Source organism: Oncorhynchus keta, unplaced genomic scaffold, assembly GCF_023373465.1.
Source record: "Oncorhynchus keta strain PuntledgeMale-10-30-2019 unplaced genomic scaffold, Oket_V2 Un_contig_1846_pilon_pilon, whole genome shotgun sequence".
In the NCBI taxonomy this organism is placed as follows: Eukaryota; Metazoa; Chordata; class Actinopteri; order Salmoniformes; family Salmonidae; genus Oncorhynchus; species Oncorhynchus keta.
The window spans coordinates 277,388-292,219 of NW_026280936.1; the positions used below are offsets into that span (position 1 = coordinate 277,388).

Consider the following 14,832-nt stretch of genomic DNA (forward strand, 5'->3'; position numbering starts at 1 on the left):
TTTTGATCCTCCATCATCCCTCTATCTGCACCCCCTCTCTCTCTCTTTCTCTCCTAAGTGATGTTAAGATCCCTCCGTCATCCCTCTATCTGCACCCCCTCTCTCTCTCTTTCTCTCCTAAGTGATGTTAAGATCTTCCCATCATCCCGCTATCTGCACCCCCCTCTCTCTCCTAAGTGATGTTAAGATCCCTCTATCTGCACCCCCTCTCTCTTTCTCTCCTAAGTGATGTTAAGATCCCTCCATCATCCCTCTATCTGCACCCCCCTCTCTCTCTCTTTATCTCCTAAGTGATGTTAAGATCCCTCCATCCATCCCTCTATCTGCACCCCCCTCTCTCTCTTTCTCTCCTAAGTGATGTTAAAATCCCTCTATCTGCACCCCCCCTCTCTCTTTCTCTCCTAAGTGATGTTAAGATCCCTCTATCTGCACCCCCTCTCTCTCTTTCTCTCCTAAGTGATGTTAAGATCCCTCTATCTGCACCCCCCCTCTCTCTTTCTCTCCTAAGTGATGTTAAGATCCCTCTATCTGCACCCCCTCTCTCTCTTTCTCTCCTAAGTGATGTTAAGATCCCTCTATCTGCACCCCCTCTCTCTCTTTCTCTCCTAAGTGATGTTAAGATCCCTCTATCTGCACCCCCTCTCTCTTTCTCTCCTAAGTGATGTTAAGATCCCTCTATCTGCACCCCCCCTCTCTCTTTCTCTCCTAAGTGATGTTAAGATCCCTCCATCATCCCTCTATCTGCACCCTCTCTCTCTCTTTCTCTCCTAAGTGATGTTAAGATCCCTCTATCTGCACCCCCCTCTCTCTCTCTCTTTCTCTCCTAAGTGATGTTAAGATCCCTCTATCTGCACCCCCCTCTCTCTCTTTCTCTCCTAAGTGATGTTAAGATCCCTCCATCATCCCTCTATCTGCACCCTCTCTCTCTCTTTCTCTCCTAAGTGATGTTAAGATCCCTCTATCTGCACCCCCCCTCTCTCTCTCTCTTTCTCTCCTAAGTGATGTTAAGATCCCTCTATCTGCACCCCCCTCTCTCTCTCTCTCTTTCTCTCTAAGTGATGTTAAGATCCCTCTATCTGCACCCCCCCTCTCTCTCTCTCTTTCTCTCTCTAAGTGATGTTAAGATCCCTCTATCTGCATCTCCCCCTCCTCTCTATTCTCTTTCTCTCTCCTAAGTGATGTTAAGATCCCTCTATCTGCACCCCCTCTCTCTCTTTCTCTCTCCTAAGTGATGTTAAGATCCCTCCATCATCCCTCTATCTGCACCCCCCCCCCTCTCTCTCTCTCCCTCTCTTTCATCCCTCCATCTCCCTCCTCCCATCATTTGTCTCCTGTGTTAAAACTTGCGACGCATGAAGATCAGATCAGGCTCAATCTGTTCAGTGTCTGAAGAAGACATCTCTGTCTCTGGTTCTCTCTGTGTTGGCGGAGCAGCATGATGACCTGTGACTCTCATTAACCACTTCTGTTCCTCATTATCTGATTCTCTCTCTCTCTCGCTCTGTCGAAGTCTCTCTTGTCTCCCTCTTTCTCCTGCACCTCTATCCCACTCTCTTTCTTTGACCCTCTCTCACCCCTGTCTCTCCCTCTATCTCACCCGCTCCCCTCTCTCCCTCTTTTCTCTTTCTGTCCTTCTCCTTCCTCTCTCTCCTCCCTCAGTCTTTCTCCAGACAGACCGTTAGGGAGGCTGGGGAGATCAACATCACTCATCTTCATTTGTCATTGTGGTTTTTGTCAGCACAATATTTTAATAGTTTTCTTCCACGAAGAAAGAGAAGACTCGCCACAAGCAAAATATTACATCCAGACAGAGTTTTTCTCTCCCACAGCGCATTCTTTATTTTCTTTTTAAATCAACTAGGGAATAAATAGGAAAGACGAGAAGACAGGCTCCCCCAGGCTAGTGGAGATTACAGTTTGGTTTATACCCAGTCAGACACTGTTGTCCACAGTGTGAACGTTCAAATCTAAAAATAGAACAAACCAAGCAAACCAGAGCATTGTTATTGGTGAGGAAGAGAGGTTCATTATTTTCTTTCATCTGTAAGAATTATGTGTCATTTTCCGTTCAAAGCTCTGCTCTGGTCTGAGGTGATTTGATCTTGAGAAAGCGACTGCATCTGCCTCCTGTGGCTCTAATGGTTCTGATGTGAAATTCTTTAAAGGGATATTTCTCAACTTCATATCCCTCATCTCCAGCACCACCCCTTTCTCAACTTCATATTCATCATCTCCAGCACCACCCCAACATCAACATATGTGAAAATGTCACGTTTCTATTTTTTGTAGTAAAAAAAAAAAAGATGGAGGAAGATAAATGTTTCCAGTGACATCATCGATGTGCATCGTGATTTTAACCAATTATGAGGAAGTATTGCCAATTTCCAATTAATTGTGTACTAATTGGTTGATGTCACTGGAAACGATCTTTCTGACTACAGAAATGTGCAATTTTGGGATGGTGCTGGAGATGAGGAATATGAAGTTGAGAAAGGGGTGGTGCTGGAGATGAGGGTTATGAAGTTGAGAAAGGGGTGGAGCTGGAGATGAGGAATATAAAGTTGAGAAAGGGGTGGTGCTGGATGAGGAATATGAATTTGAGAAAGCGGTGGTGCTGGAGATGAGGAATATGAAGTTGAGGAAGGGGTGGTGCTGGAGATGAGGGATATGAAGTTGAGAAGGGGGTGGTGCTGGATGAGGAATATGAAGTTGAGAAAGGGGTGGTGCTGGAGATGAGGAATATGAAGTTGAGAAAGGGGTGGTGCTGGAGATGAGGGATATGAAGTTGAGGAAGGGGTGGTGCTGGAGATGAGGAATATGAAGTTGAGAAAGGGGTGGTGCTGGAGATGAGGGATATGAAGTTGAGGAAGGGGTGGTGCTGGAGATGAGGAATATGAAGTTGAGAAAGGGGTGGTGCTGGAGATGAGGGATATGAAGTTGAGAAAGGGGTGGTGCTGGAGATGAGGGATATGAAGTTGAGAAAGGGGTGGTGCTGGAGATGAGGGATATGAAGTTGAGAAAGGGGTGGTGCTGGAGATGAGGAATATGAAGTTGAGAAAGGGGTGGTGCTGGAGATGAGGGATATGAAGTTGAGAAAGGGGTGGTGCTGGAGATGAGGGATATGAAGTTGAGAAAGGGGTGGTGCTGGAGATGATGAATATGAAGTTGAGAAAGGGGTGGTGCTGGAGATGAGGGATATGAAGTTGAGAAAGGGGTGGTGCTGGAGATGAGGGATATGAAGTTGAGAAAGGGGTGGTGCTGGAGATGAGGGATATGAAGTTGAGAAAGGGGTGGTGCTGGAGATGAGGGATATGAAGTTGAGAAAGGGGTGGTGCTGGAGATGAGGGATATGAAGTTGAGAAAGGGGTGGTGCTGGAGATGAGGGATATGAAGTTGAGAAAGGGGGAAATGTCCTTTTAATATATTGATTTTGAACGTCACCTGGATACCTTGGCTTGAAGACCGTTTTTGACTAAATTAAACCCAATCTAGGATTTTACCTAAATCTTTCAGTCTTTTCAAATATTTTATGGAAAAATGAAAGCTAAACATTTGCTGTGATTCATAACATTTTGCTAGATGAAATTCAACAGTAATTCATGTCTAGAGACCAATTAGTTTGATGTGTTCTGAGCGTGTGAGGATGTGTTGCCGTCTGTTTGACTATGGTCTATAACGACTTGTTGTTTGCCCACTAGTCCCAGCAGCCTCTGGAAGACCTGGATGCCCAGCTGAGGAGGGCCCTGAGCCCAGAGACGGTCAGCTGTGTCACCACACAGGTACCATAACCACACACACACACGCCCCCTTCAGGACGAATGACAATGTATTTATTAGTTGTTGAAATGTCACATTTAGTTGTGTGTTTTTGACCTTTGAAAAAGTCTGAGTACTATTTCTTCGAATCTGTATTTTGTAGTTTTGTAGCCGTTATTAGTCTGCTCTGTCTCATACTGTCATCACTGTCATGCTCCTGTACAGCTCATGTGGTGGTATGTGGAATGTTTGTTGGTGTGACTCTAGACAGGACAGTCACACTGTGTTCTCCCCCTGTACCATAGTCCTCCCTCACTGGGATGCCTGCAGGTGACCAGCCAGGTGTGTACTTCAACATCTATCCTTCCTCCCATTTAGACATGGTCGTGCTACCTGTTAGTGTGTTGTCCTTTTCTTTTAGGATGTTTTGCCGACTGTTGCATTGTAACGTGATGATGTCTCATTGGTCGTTTCAGTGCCTTTCTCTCTGGAAGGGGAACCAATCATGTCGCCTATTGCTGGAGGATTCCAAATGGGACGATTCCAGGTATGGAATTCTAGATGTACCTTTCCAGCTCTATTTACCTGATTGGAATATTCCAGCTCTGTCTGTCTGGTGGTCAGAGTCTGCAGTCTCTATGTTCTTCATCCATCTCTCTTCAGAATAGTTTTCTATGATTGTAGTGATGGTCCTTATGGCTGATCTGGGCCTTTAAATTCTGTCTTTTCATAATCTCTCTCCATCACTTGTCCCCCTCCCCAGGTCTCTGTGGCTGCAGACCAGGGTCCCCACAAAATCGAGGGAGGGAGCCCCACAAAATCCTCCTCCACCTCCTCTTCCTCCTCCTCTTTCTCCAGCCCGGAGAACACACTGCACAATGTCTCCTCCCCTCTCCACGGAGGTAAGACTGGTGGGGGAGATGTTGTGGACGGCCTGCCCTCCCTCCCCCACCGGACCGCCTCCCCTCAGCCCACCACCATTGGCCGCTTCCAGGTCACCACCAACGCACCGGATGCCAGGGTGGGCCGCTTCTCAGTGAGCCGAGCCCAGGATGAGGCAGCCGAGGCTGGGTTGGAGCAAACACCCGCTTCCCAGACTAACGGGCCTAGTATTGATCCTGGCTCGGCCACCATGCTCCTCAGCCCAGAGGACAAACAGAGCTCCCTGCCCAGCCTCAACAACTCCTACATGAGCTCTGATAACGACTCTGAGTTTGAGGACGAGGACTTGAAGAGGGAGGTCAACCGGTTACGGGAAAAGTAGGTTTACCCTGTTTCTCTCTCCTCTCTTCTGATTTAGTGGGTTTACCCTGTTTCTCTCTCCTCTCTTCTGCTTTAGTAGGTTTACCCTGTTTCTCTCTCCTCTCTTCTGCTTTAGTGGGTTTACCCTGTTTCTCTCTCTTCTGCTTTAGTGGGTTTACCCTGTTTCTCTCTCTTCTGCTTTAGTAGGTTTACCCTGTTTTCTCTCTCTTCTGCTTTAGTAGGTTTACCCTGTTTCTCTCTCTTCTGCTTTAGTAGGTTTACCCTGTTTCTCTCTCTTCTGCTTTAGTGGGTTTACCCTGTTTCTCTCTCTTCTGCTTTAGTGGGTTTACCCTGTTTCTCTCTCTTCTGCTTTAGTCGGTTTACCCTGTTTCTCTCTCTTCTGCTTTAGTAGGTTTACCCTGTTTCTCTCTCCTCCCTTCTGCTTTAGTGGGTTTACCCTGTTTCTCTCTCTTCTGCTTTAGTGGGTTTACCCTGTTTCTCTCTCTTCTGCTTTAGTGGGTTTACCCTGTTTCTCTCTCTTCTGCTTTAGTGGGTTTACCCTGTTTCTCTCTCTTCTGCTTTAGTGGGTTTACCCTGTTTCTCTCTCTTCTGCTTTAGTGGGTTTACCCTGTTTCTCTCTCTTCTGCTTTAGTAGGTTTACCCTGTTTCTCTCTCCTGGTCTTCTGCTTTAGTGGGTTTACCCTGTTTCTCTCTCTTCTGCTTTAGTCGGTTTACCCTGTTTCTCTCTCTTCTGCTTTAGTCGGTTTACCCTGTTTCTCTCTCTTCTGCTTTAGTAGGTTTACCCTGTTTCTCTCTCTTCTGCTTTAGTCGGTTTACCCTGTTTCTCTCTCCTCTCTTCTGCTTTAGTAGGTTTACCCTGTTTCTCTCTCCTCTCTTCTGCTTTAGTAGGTTTACCCTGTTTCTCTCTCTTCTGCTTTAGTCGGTTTACCCTGTTTCTCTCTCTTCTCTTCTGCTTTAGTGGGTTTACCCTGTTTCTCTCTCTTCTGCTTTAGTCGGTTTACCCTGTTTCTCTCTCTTCTGCTTTAGTCGGTTTACCCTGTTTCTCTCTCTTCTGCTTTAGTCGGTTTACCCTGTTTCTCTCTCTTCTGCTTTAGTAGGTTTACCCTGTTTCTCTCTCTTCTGCTTTAGTCGGTTTACCCTGTTTCTCTCTCTTCTGCTTTAGTCGGTTTACCCTGTTTCTCTCTATTCTGCTTTAGTCGGTTTACCCTGTTTCTCTCTATTCTGCTTTAGTAGGTTTACCCTGTTTCTCTCTCTTCTGCTTTAGTCGGTTTACCCTGTTTCTCTCTATTCTGCTTTAGTAGGTTTACCCTGTTTCTCTCTCTTCTGCTTTAGTCGGTTTACCCTGTTTCTCTCTATTCTGCTTTAGTAGGTTTACCCTGTTTCTCTCTATTCTGCTTTAGTCGGTTTACCCTGTTTCTCTCTATTCTGCTTTAGTCGGTTTACCCTGTTTCTCTCTCTTCTGCTTTAGTCGGTTTACCCTGTTTCTCTCTCTTCTGCTTTAGTCGGTTTACCCTGTTTCTCTCTCTTCTGCTTTAGTCGGTTTACCCTGTTTCTCTCTCTTCTGCTTTAGTCGGTTTACCCTGTTTCTCTCTCTTCTGCTTTAGTCGGTTTACCCTGTTTCTCTCTCTTCTGCTTTAGTAGGTTTACCCTGTTTCTCTCTCTTCTGCTTTAGTCGGTTTACCCTGTTTCTCTCTCTTCTGCTTTAGTCGGTTTACCCTGTTTCTCTCTCTTCTGCTTTAGTCGGTTTACCCTGTTTCTCTCTCCTCCCTTCTGCTTTAGTCGGTTTACCCTGTTTCTCTCTCTTCTGCTTTAGTCGGTTTACCCTGTTTCTCTCTCTTCTGCTTTAGTAGGTTTACCCTGTTTCTCTCTCTTCTGCTTTAGTCGGTTTACCCTGTTTCTCTCTCCTCCCTTCTGCTTTAGTCGGTTTACCCTGTTTCTCTCTCTTCTGCTTTAGTCGGTTTACCCTGTTTCTCTCTCCTCCCTTCTGCTTTAGTCGGTTTACCCTGTTTCTCTCTCTTCTGCTTTAGTGGGTTTTAGTCACATTTAAGTGCTTATGTTTCCATTCCTAAAACCCCCAGATGTCTACCTTCACCTGAAATGTTTCTGTGCTATTAGACTGATTGGATTTGGGGAAGATTTTTGGCTATTCAGCTCCCTCTCCTCTCCTCTCCAGGCACATGAAGGAGATCCAGGCCCTGCACACCAAGCAGAAGGATGAGATTGACTCCCTGTTCGCCAGGCTGGGCAAGGTGCCTCCAGCCGTGGTGCTCCCTCCAGCTGTAGCCCTGGCCGGTCGCAGGAGACGACCCACCAAAAGCAAGAGCAGCAAGTCCAGCCGCTGCAGCTCCTCCCAGGGCAGCAAGAGCCCCCTGCAACCAGGTACTACTAACCCCTGACCTCTGTCTGAACTGGTCCTATCAGCAAGAACCCCCTTGAAGCCCTTGACCTCAAGTGTGTTAGAGCCAGAGATGGAAAAGGAAGTGAGACACCCCACTCGCTGTTTGTTTCTGGTTCAATGGAAGTCAATTAACTTAGTAGACCAGACCCAGCTGCTATCGCATTGGTGTCTATGGGAGATATATATTTTCTTTCAATGGTAAACGGCCGGAATAAGTTATCTTCATTTATCCACCATCTCTGTTAGAGCCCACTATAGTCAGGTCCTGACCTCTGGTCCTCCTCAGTAGAGGGTATTGGCAGAGCCAGTGTGTTACAGCAGGGACTTTGTTACTGTACTGCACTCGCTTTCTCTTCTTCACAGGACTACTTGTGGCAAACCAGTCTTCTCTTCTCTCCTTCCTTCACTTTTAAACCATACAGTGAACTAGCTGTATTGTTTATGATGAAACCCAGCACTCTGCACCCTACCTACCTACCTACACTGTGGTTGTGGGACCTGCACCCTACCTACCTACCTACCTACCTACCTACCTACACTATGTGTGAGAGTCACTGTGTGCGTGTCTGCACTTTTGGAGGCTGTTCCCCTGACCTGTCCTCCTCCCTCCCCTGTTCTCCTCCTCTGTGTGTATGGTGTCTGTGTGTGTCAACTTCAGGCAGCACTTTATCTGCACAGAGCGCCCCCTCAGTGTACCCACCCTACCAGGCTCTCCTCCTGGCCCCTGGGGGTCTCCCCGACCCCAACCTCCACCCTGCCTCGGGGAGCCGACCCCGGCCCCTCAAGCATCTCGGCCCCTCCAGTGAAAACCTGTGCTCTGCCTACACCAGCGAAGCTACGCTGTCCGTGCCCAGTCTCTGTGCCCCCACCCAAGGTAGGCCCCACACAGCGCCCTACTGCCTCCGTCCCATTCGTCCTTCCATCTGCCTCCAGTAGGCCTCATTTGCCTTGTCTGTTGAGGAAAAGTTCATCTTCCACCCCCTCCCCATACCACCACCCCCTCCCCCACCCATACCATCACCCCCACCCATACCATCACCCCCACCCATACCACCACCCCTCCCCATACCACCACCCCTCCCCATACCACCACCACGCCTCCCCATACCACCACCACGCCTCCCCATACCACCACCACGCCTCCCCATACCACCACCACGCCTCCCCATACCACCACCACGCCTCCCCATACCACCACCACGCCTCCCCATACCACCACCACCCCTCCCCATATCACCACCACCCCTCCCCATACCACCACCACGCCTCCCCATACCACCACCACGCCTCCCCATACCACCACCACGCCTCCCCATACCACCACCACGCCTCCCCATACCACCACCACGCCTCCCCATACCACCACCACGCCTCCCCATACCACCACCACCCCTCCCCATATCACCACCACCCCTCCCCATCACCACCACCCCTCCCCATACCACCACCATGCCTCCCCATACCACCACCACGCCTCCCCATACCACCACCACGCCTCCCCATACCACCACCACGCCTCCCCATACCACCACCACGCCTCCCCATACCACCACCACCCCTCCCCATACCACCACCACCCCTCCCCATCACCACCACCCCTCCCCACCACCACCACCCCTCCCCATACCACCACCACGCCTCCCCATACCACCACCACGCCTCCCCATACCACCACCACCCCTCCCCATATCACCACCACCCCTCCCCATACCACCACCACCCCTCCCCATACCACCATCACATAGGGATGGGAATTAGTAGTGTCCCCATCCTCCTCTGGATACCATCCCCAAAAAGTCTGTCTGTCGTAATGGTCTCTATTTGGGTGTTGCTCTGTCTTGTCCTGTCTTGTCCACTAGAGTTGGTACAGTAGAGGAATGTTTGACAGAGCCATTTTGCTCTGATACAGACAGTGGCACTGGACTGTAGTGTTGGGAAGGCTTAGGATTAAAATAAAATCTACATTCAGTCGGCGAACACTATTGCTCTGGCTCAAGACAGTGGTGCATGTTTGGTATTTCAATTGGACTGTTGATTTGGGCACCTCTGTTGTCTCAAGCTAGCCTTTCTTCCACACACTCAGTGGAAGCTCCATTACTGTCGGGATGGGGCCGCTCCTATTCCTCCCACGCTACAGGGGGTGCTATTGCTCCCAGTGCAGCTCTATCCTCTCCTCCATCCCTCTCCATTCTCTCCATCTCCCTCTCTGTTGCTCAGTGTACTTACTGTTCCATTCTTACTGTGTGTATGTGTACCTCTCTTTCTTCCTCTCTCCTCTTTCTATCTCCATACACCCCTCTCTCTCTCTCTCTCTCTCTCTCTCTCTCTCTCTCTCTCTCTCTCTCTCTCTCTCTCTCTCTCTCTCTCTCCACCTCTCTCTCTCTCTCTCTCTCCACTCTCTCTCTCCACCTCTCTCTCTCTCTCTCTCTCCACCTCTCTCTCTCCTCTCTCTCCACCTCTCTCTCTCTCTCTCTCTCCACCTCTCTCTCTCTCTCTCCACCCCTCTCTCTCTCTCTTCTCTCCATCTCTCTCTCTCTCTCCACCTCCCCTCTCTCTCTCTCCATCCTCTCTCTCTCTCTTTCTCTCCCCTCTCTCTCTTTGCTCTTTCCACCACCCCCTCTCTCCAGGCTTTTTGTACCACAGGCTGTGTTACGTTCAGCTGTGGGTCGGAGAGAGTGACCATCAAACCAGGTGGTGGCAGAAGGACCCGTTTTCTGAGTACGCCCTGCTTGGCTCTTTGTGTGTAACGCTTCTTCCTTTGTCTTCTTTCTCCTTCACTTCCTACTTCCTGTCATGTGATTTATCTCTTATCTTCTGATTGGGAGCCTTTTCTCCTTTCTGGCATTTTATCCTTTTTTATTTTTTTTAAATTGGCCCCATTTATAGATAATTGTAGACCAATGACCACTGATGATGAATCATCACATAATTATGGATACATGTATCTAATGGCATTCTGTACAGTCGTGGCCAAAAGTTTTGAGAATGACACAAATATTAATTTTTACAGTCTGATGCCTCAGTTTGTATGATGACAATTTGCATATACTCCAGAATGTTATGAAGAGTGATCAGATTGATTGCAATTAATTGCAAAGTCCCTCTTTGCCATGCAAATGAACTGAATCCCCAAAAAAACATTTCCTTTGAGTTTCAGCCCTGCCACAAAAGGACCAGCTGACATCATGTCAGGGATTCTCTCGTTAACACAGGTGTGAGTGTTGACAAGGCTGGAGATCACTCTGTCATGCTGATTGAGTTTGAATAACAGACTGGAAGCTTCAAAAGGAGGGTGGTGCTTGGAATCATTGTTCTTCCTTTGTCAACCATGGTTACCTGCAAGGAAACATGTGCCATCAGCATTGCTTTGCATAAAAAGGGCTTTACAGGCAAGGATATTGCTGCCAGTAAGATTGCACCTAAATCAACCATTTATCGGATCATAAAGAACTTGAAGGAGAGCGGTTCAATTGTTGTGAAGAAACCAAGGGAGTGGGCTCACTCACAATTTTGCCTAAGAACACAGCTTTGAATCAAGAATGGTACCAACACATCCTCCGAGAACAACTTCTCCCAACCATCCAGGAACAGTTTGGTGACGAACAATGCCTTTTCCAGCATGATGAAGCACCTTGTCATAAGGCAAACGTGATAACTGAGTGACTCTGGGAACAAAACGTCACTGTTTTGGGTCCATGGCCAGGAAACTCCCCAGACCTTAATCCCATTGAGAACTTGTGGTCAATCGCCAAGAGGCGGGTGGACAAACAAAAACCCACAAATTCTGACAAACTACAATCATTGATTATGCAAGAATGGGCTGCCATCAGTCAGGATGTGGCCCAGAAGTTAATTGACAGCATGCCAGGGTGGATTTCAGAGGCCTTGAAAAAGAAGGGTCAACACTGCAAATATTGACTCTCTGCATCAACTTCATGTAATTGTCAATAAAAGCCTTTGACACTTATGAAAAGCTTGTAATTATACTTCAGTATTCCATAGTAACATCTGACAAAAATATCTAAAGACACTGAAACAGCAAACTTTGTGGAAGTTAATATTTGTGTCATTCTCAACTTTTGGCCACGACTGTACATTCCCTTCCTCATGCATTAAAGTCATGTATCTAGTTTTTATTTTAACCACAGACAGACCGTGTGGAGGCAGAGCCTTAAACATCTGACCCCGTCTATAAACCATGTTGATTATTATTATTATCACCTATAGCAACAGTAATGGCTCCGTAAAGCAGGTTGAGCTATAAGACTGGTACAGTCTAGAACGGAGCTCTGTTCCTGAGTTTTCACCCCAATCCCAGTTGGAACTAACCTGGCGCATCTTCTCAACCATCTAATTGTTAGAATCAGATGTGATTATGGTTGGAGTGAAAACCTACAGGAGAGTAGTTCTCTAGGAACAGGGCTGGAGACGACTGTTCTAAAGTGTAGTAGATGTCTATATATAATGCCAAGGTGAAATATTTGCTACTTGGTCCTCCACACTGATCCATTTCCACTATGGCCCCATACTCTCCACTCAGGACAACATCTAATCATAATATTATCACGTCTAATGTTTCTTCATCCATCTAATAATCACCCTGATTTAAACCGTACAGGCTATACTTCTGAAGTTCTTGAATGATTGGAATGTTAATGTGGTCTGTACTACAGTACTACCCTTTAGTTATGGTCTGTACTACAGTACTACCCTTTAGTTATGGTCTGTACTACAGTACTACCCTTTAGTTATGGTCTGTACTACAGTACTACCCTTTAGTTATGGTCTGTACTACAGTACTACCCTTTAGTTATGGTCTGTACTACAGTACTACCCTTTAGTTATGGTCTGTACTACAGTACTACCCTTTAGTTATGGTCTGTACTACAGTACTACCCTTTAGTTATGGTCTGTACTACAGTACTACCCTGTAGTTATGATTATGGTCTGTACTACAGTACTACCCTTTAGTTATGGTATGTACTACAGTACTACCCTTTAGTTATGGTCTACTACAGTACTACCCTTTAGTTATGGTCTGTACTACTACCCTTTAGTTATGGTCTGTACTACAGTACTACCCTTTAATTATGGTCTGTACTACCCTTTAGTTATGGTCTGACTACAGTACTACCCTTTAGTTATAGTTATGGTCTGTACTACAGTACTACCCTTTAGTTATGGTCTGTACTACAATACTACCCTTTAGTAATAGTTATGGTCTGTACTACAGTACTACCCTTTAGTATTAGTTATGGTCTGTACTACAGTACTACCCTTTTGTTATGGTCTGTACTACAGTACTACCCTTTAGTAATAGTTATGGTCTGTACTACAGTACTACCATTTAGTAATAGTTATGGTCTGTACTACAGTACTACCCTTTAGTATTAGTTATGGTCTGAACTACAGTACTACCCTTTAGTAGTAGTTATGGTCTGTACTACAGTACTACCCTTTAGTAGTAGTTATGGTCTGTACTACCCTTTAGTTATGGTCTGTACTACAGTACTACCCTTTAGTAATAGTTATGGTCTGTACTACAGTACTACCCTTTAGTATTAGTTATGGTCTGTACTACAGTACTACCCTTTAGTAGTAGTTATGGTCTGTACTTCAGTACTACCCTTTAGTAATAGTTATGGTCTGTACTTCAGTACTACCCTTTAGTAATAGTTATGGTCTGTACTACAGTACTACCCTTTAGTAATAGTTATGGTCTGTACTTCAGTACTACCCTTTAGTAGTAGTTATGGTCTGTACTACAGTAATACCCTTTAGTAATAGTTATGATCTGTACTACAGTACTACCCTTTACTTATAGTTATGGTCTGTACTATAGTACTACCCTTTACTTATAGTTATGGTCTGTACTACAGTACTACCCTAAGGTACACATGAACAAACTAACAAAACAAGAAATGTGAAATCAAAACAGTCCTATTAGTTATGGTCTGTACTACAGTACTACCCTTTACTTATAGTTATGGTCTGTACTATAGTACTACCCTTTACTTATAGTTATGGTCTGTACTACAGTACTACCCTTTAGTATTAGTTATGGTCTGTACTTCAGTACTACCCTTTAGTTATGGTCTGTACTACAGTACTACCCTTTAGTAATAGTTATGGTCTGTACTACAGTACTACCCTTTAGTTATGGTCTGTACTACAATACTACCCTTTAGTAATAGTTATGGTCTGTACTACAGTACTACCCTTTAGTATTAGTTATGGTCTGTACTACAGTACTACCCTTTTGTTATGGTCTGTACTACAGTACTACCCTTTAGTAATAGTTATGGTCTGTACTACAGTACTACCATTTAGTAATAGTTATGATCTGTACTTCAGTACTACCCTTTAGTTATGGTCTGTACTACAGTACTACCCTTTAGTTACGGTCTGTACTACAGTAATACCCTTTAGTAATAGTTATGGTCTGTACTACAGTACTACCCTTTACTTATAGTTATGGTCTGTACTACCCTTTAGTAATAGTTATGGTCTGTACTACAGTACTACCCTTTATAGTTATGGTCTGTACTACAGTACTACCCTTTAGTGATAGTTATGGTCTGTACTACAGTACTACCCTTTAGTTATGGTCTGTACTACAATACTACCCTTTTGTAATAGTTATGGTCTGTACTACAGTACTACCCTTTAGTTATGATCTGTACTTCAGTACTACCCTTTACTTATGGTCTGTACTACAGTACTACCCTTTACTTATGGTCTGTACTACAGTACTACCCTTTACTTATGGTCTGTACTACAGTACTACCCTTTAGTTATGGTCTGTACTACAGTACTACCCTTTAGTTATGGTCTGTACTACAGTACTACCCTTTAGTTATGGTCTGTACTACCCTTTAGTTATGGTCTGTACTACAGTGCTACCCTTTAGTAATAGTTATGGTCTGTACTACAGTACTACCCTTTAGTTATGGTCTGTACTACAGTACTACCCTTTAGTAGTAGTTATGGTCTGAACTACAGTACTACCCTTTAGTAATAGTTATGGTCTGTACTACAGTACTACCCTTTAGTAGTAGTTATGGTCTGTACTACAGTACTACCCTTTAGTAGTAGTTATGGTCTGTACTACAGTACTACCCTTTAGTAGTAGTTATGGTCTGTACTACAGTACTACCCTTTAGTAGTAGTTATGGTCTGTACTACAGTACTACCCTTTAGTATTAGTTATGGTCTGTACTACAGTACTACCCTTTAGTAATAGTTATGGTCTGTACTACAGTACTACCCTTTAGTAGTAGTTATGGTCTGTACTACTACCCTTTAGTAGTAGTTATGGTCTGTACTACTACCCTTTAGTAGTAGTTATGGTCTGTACTACAGTATTACCCTTTAGTAATAGTTATGGTCTGTACTACAGTACTACCCTTTAGTTA

At 45.5% G+C, this 14,832-nt stretch overlaps 1 protein-coding gene across 1 annotated transcript in view; it reads left to right on the forward strand.

Moving 5' to 3' along the window:
• Positions 1–14,832, forward strand: part of LOC118379174 (serine/threonine-protein kinase WNK1-like) — a 196,429-nt gene that overhangs the window by 173,558 nt on the left and 8,039 nt on the right. The window contains 7 exon segments of the mRNA XM_052503933.1: positions 3,699–3,779; positions 4,062–4,098; positions 4,233–4,303; positions 4,520–5,016; positions 7,193–7,398; positions 8,076–8,291; positions 10,061–10,135. Coding sequence (XP_052359893.1) covers positions 3,699–3,779; positions 4,062–4,098; positions 4,233–4,303; positions 4,520–5,016; positions 7,193–7,398; positions 8,076–8,291; positions 10,061–10,135 — 1,183 coding nt within the window.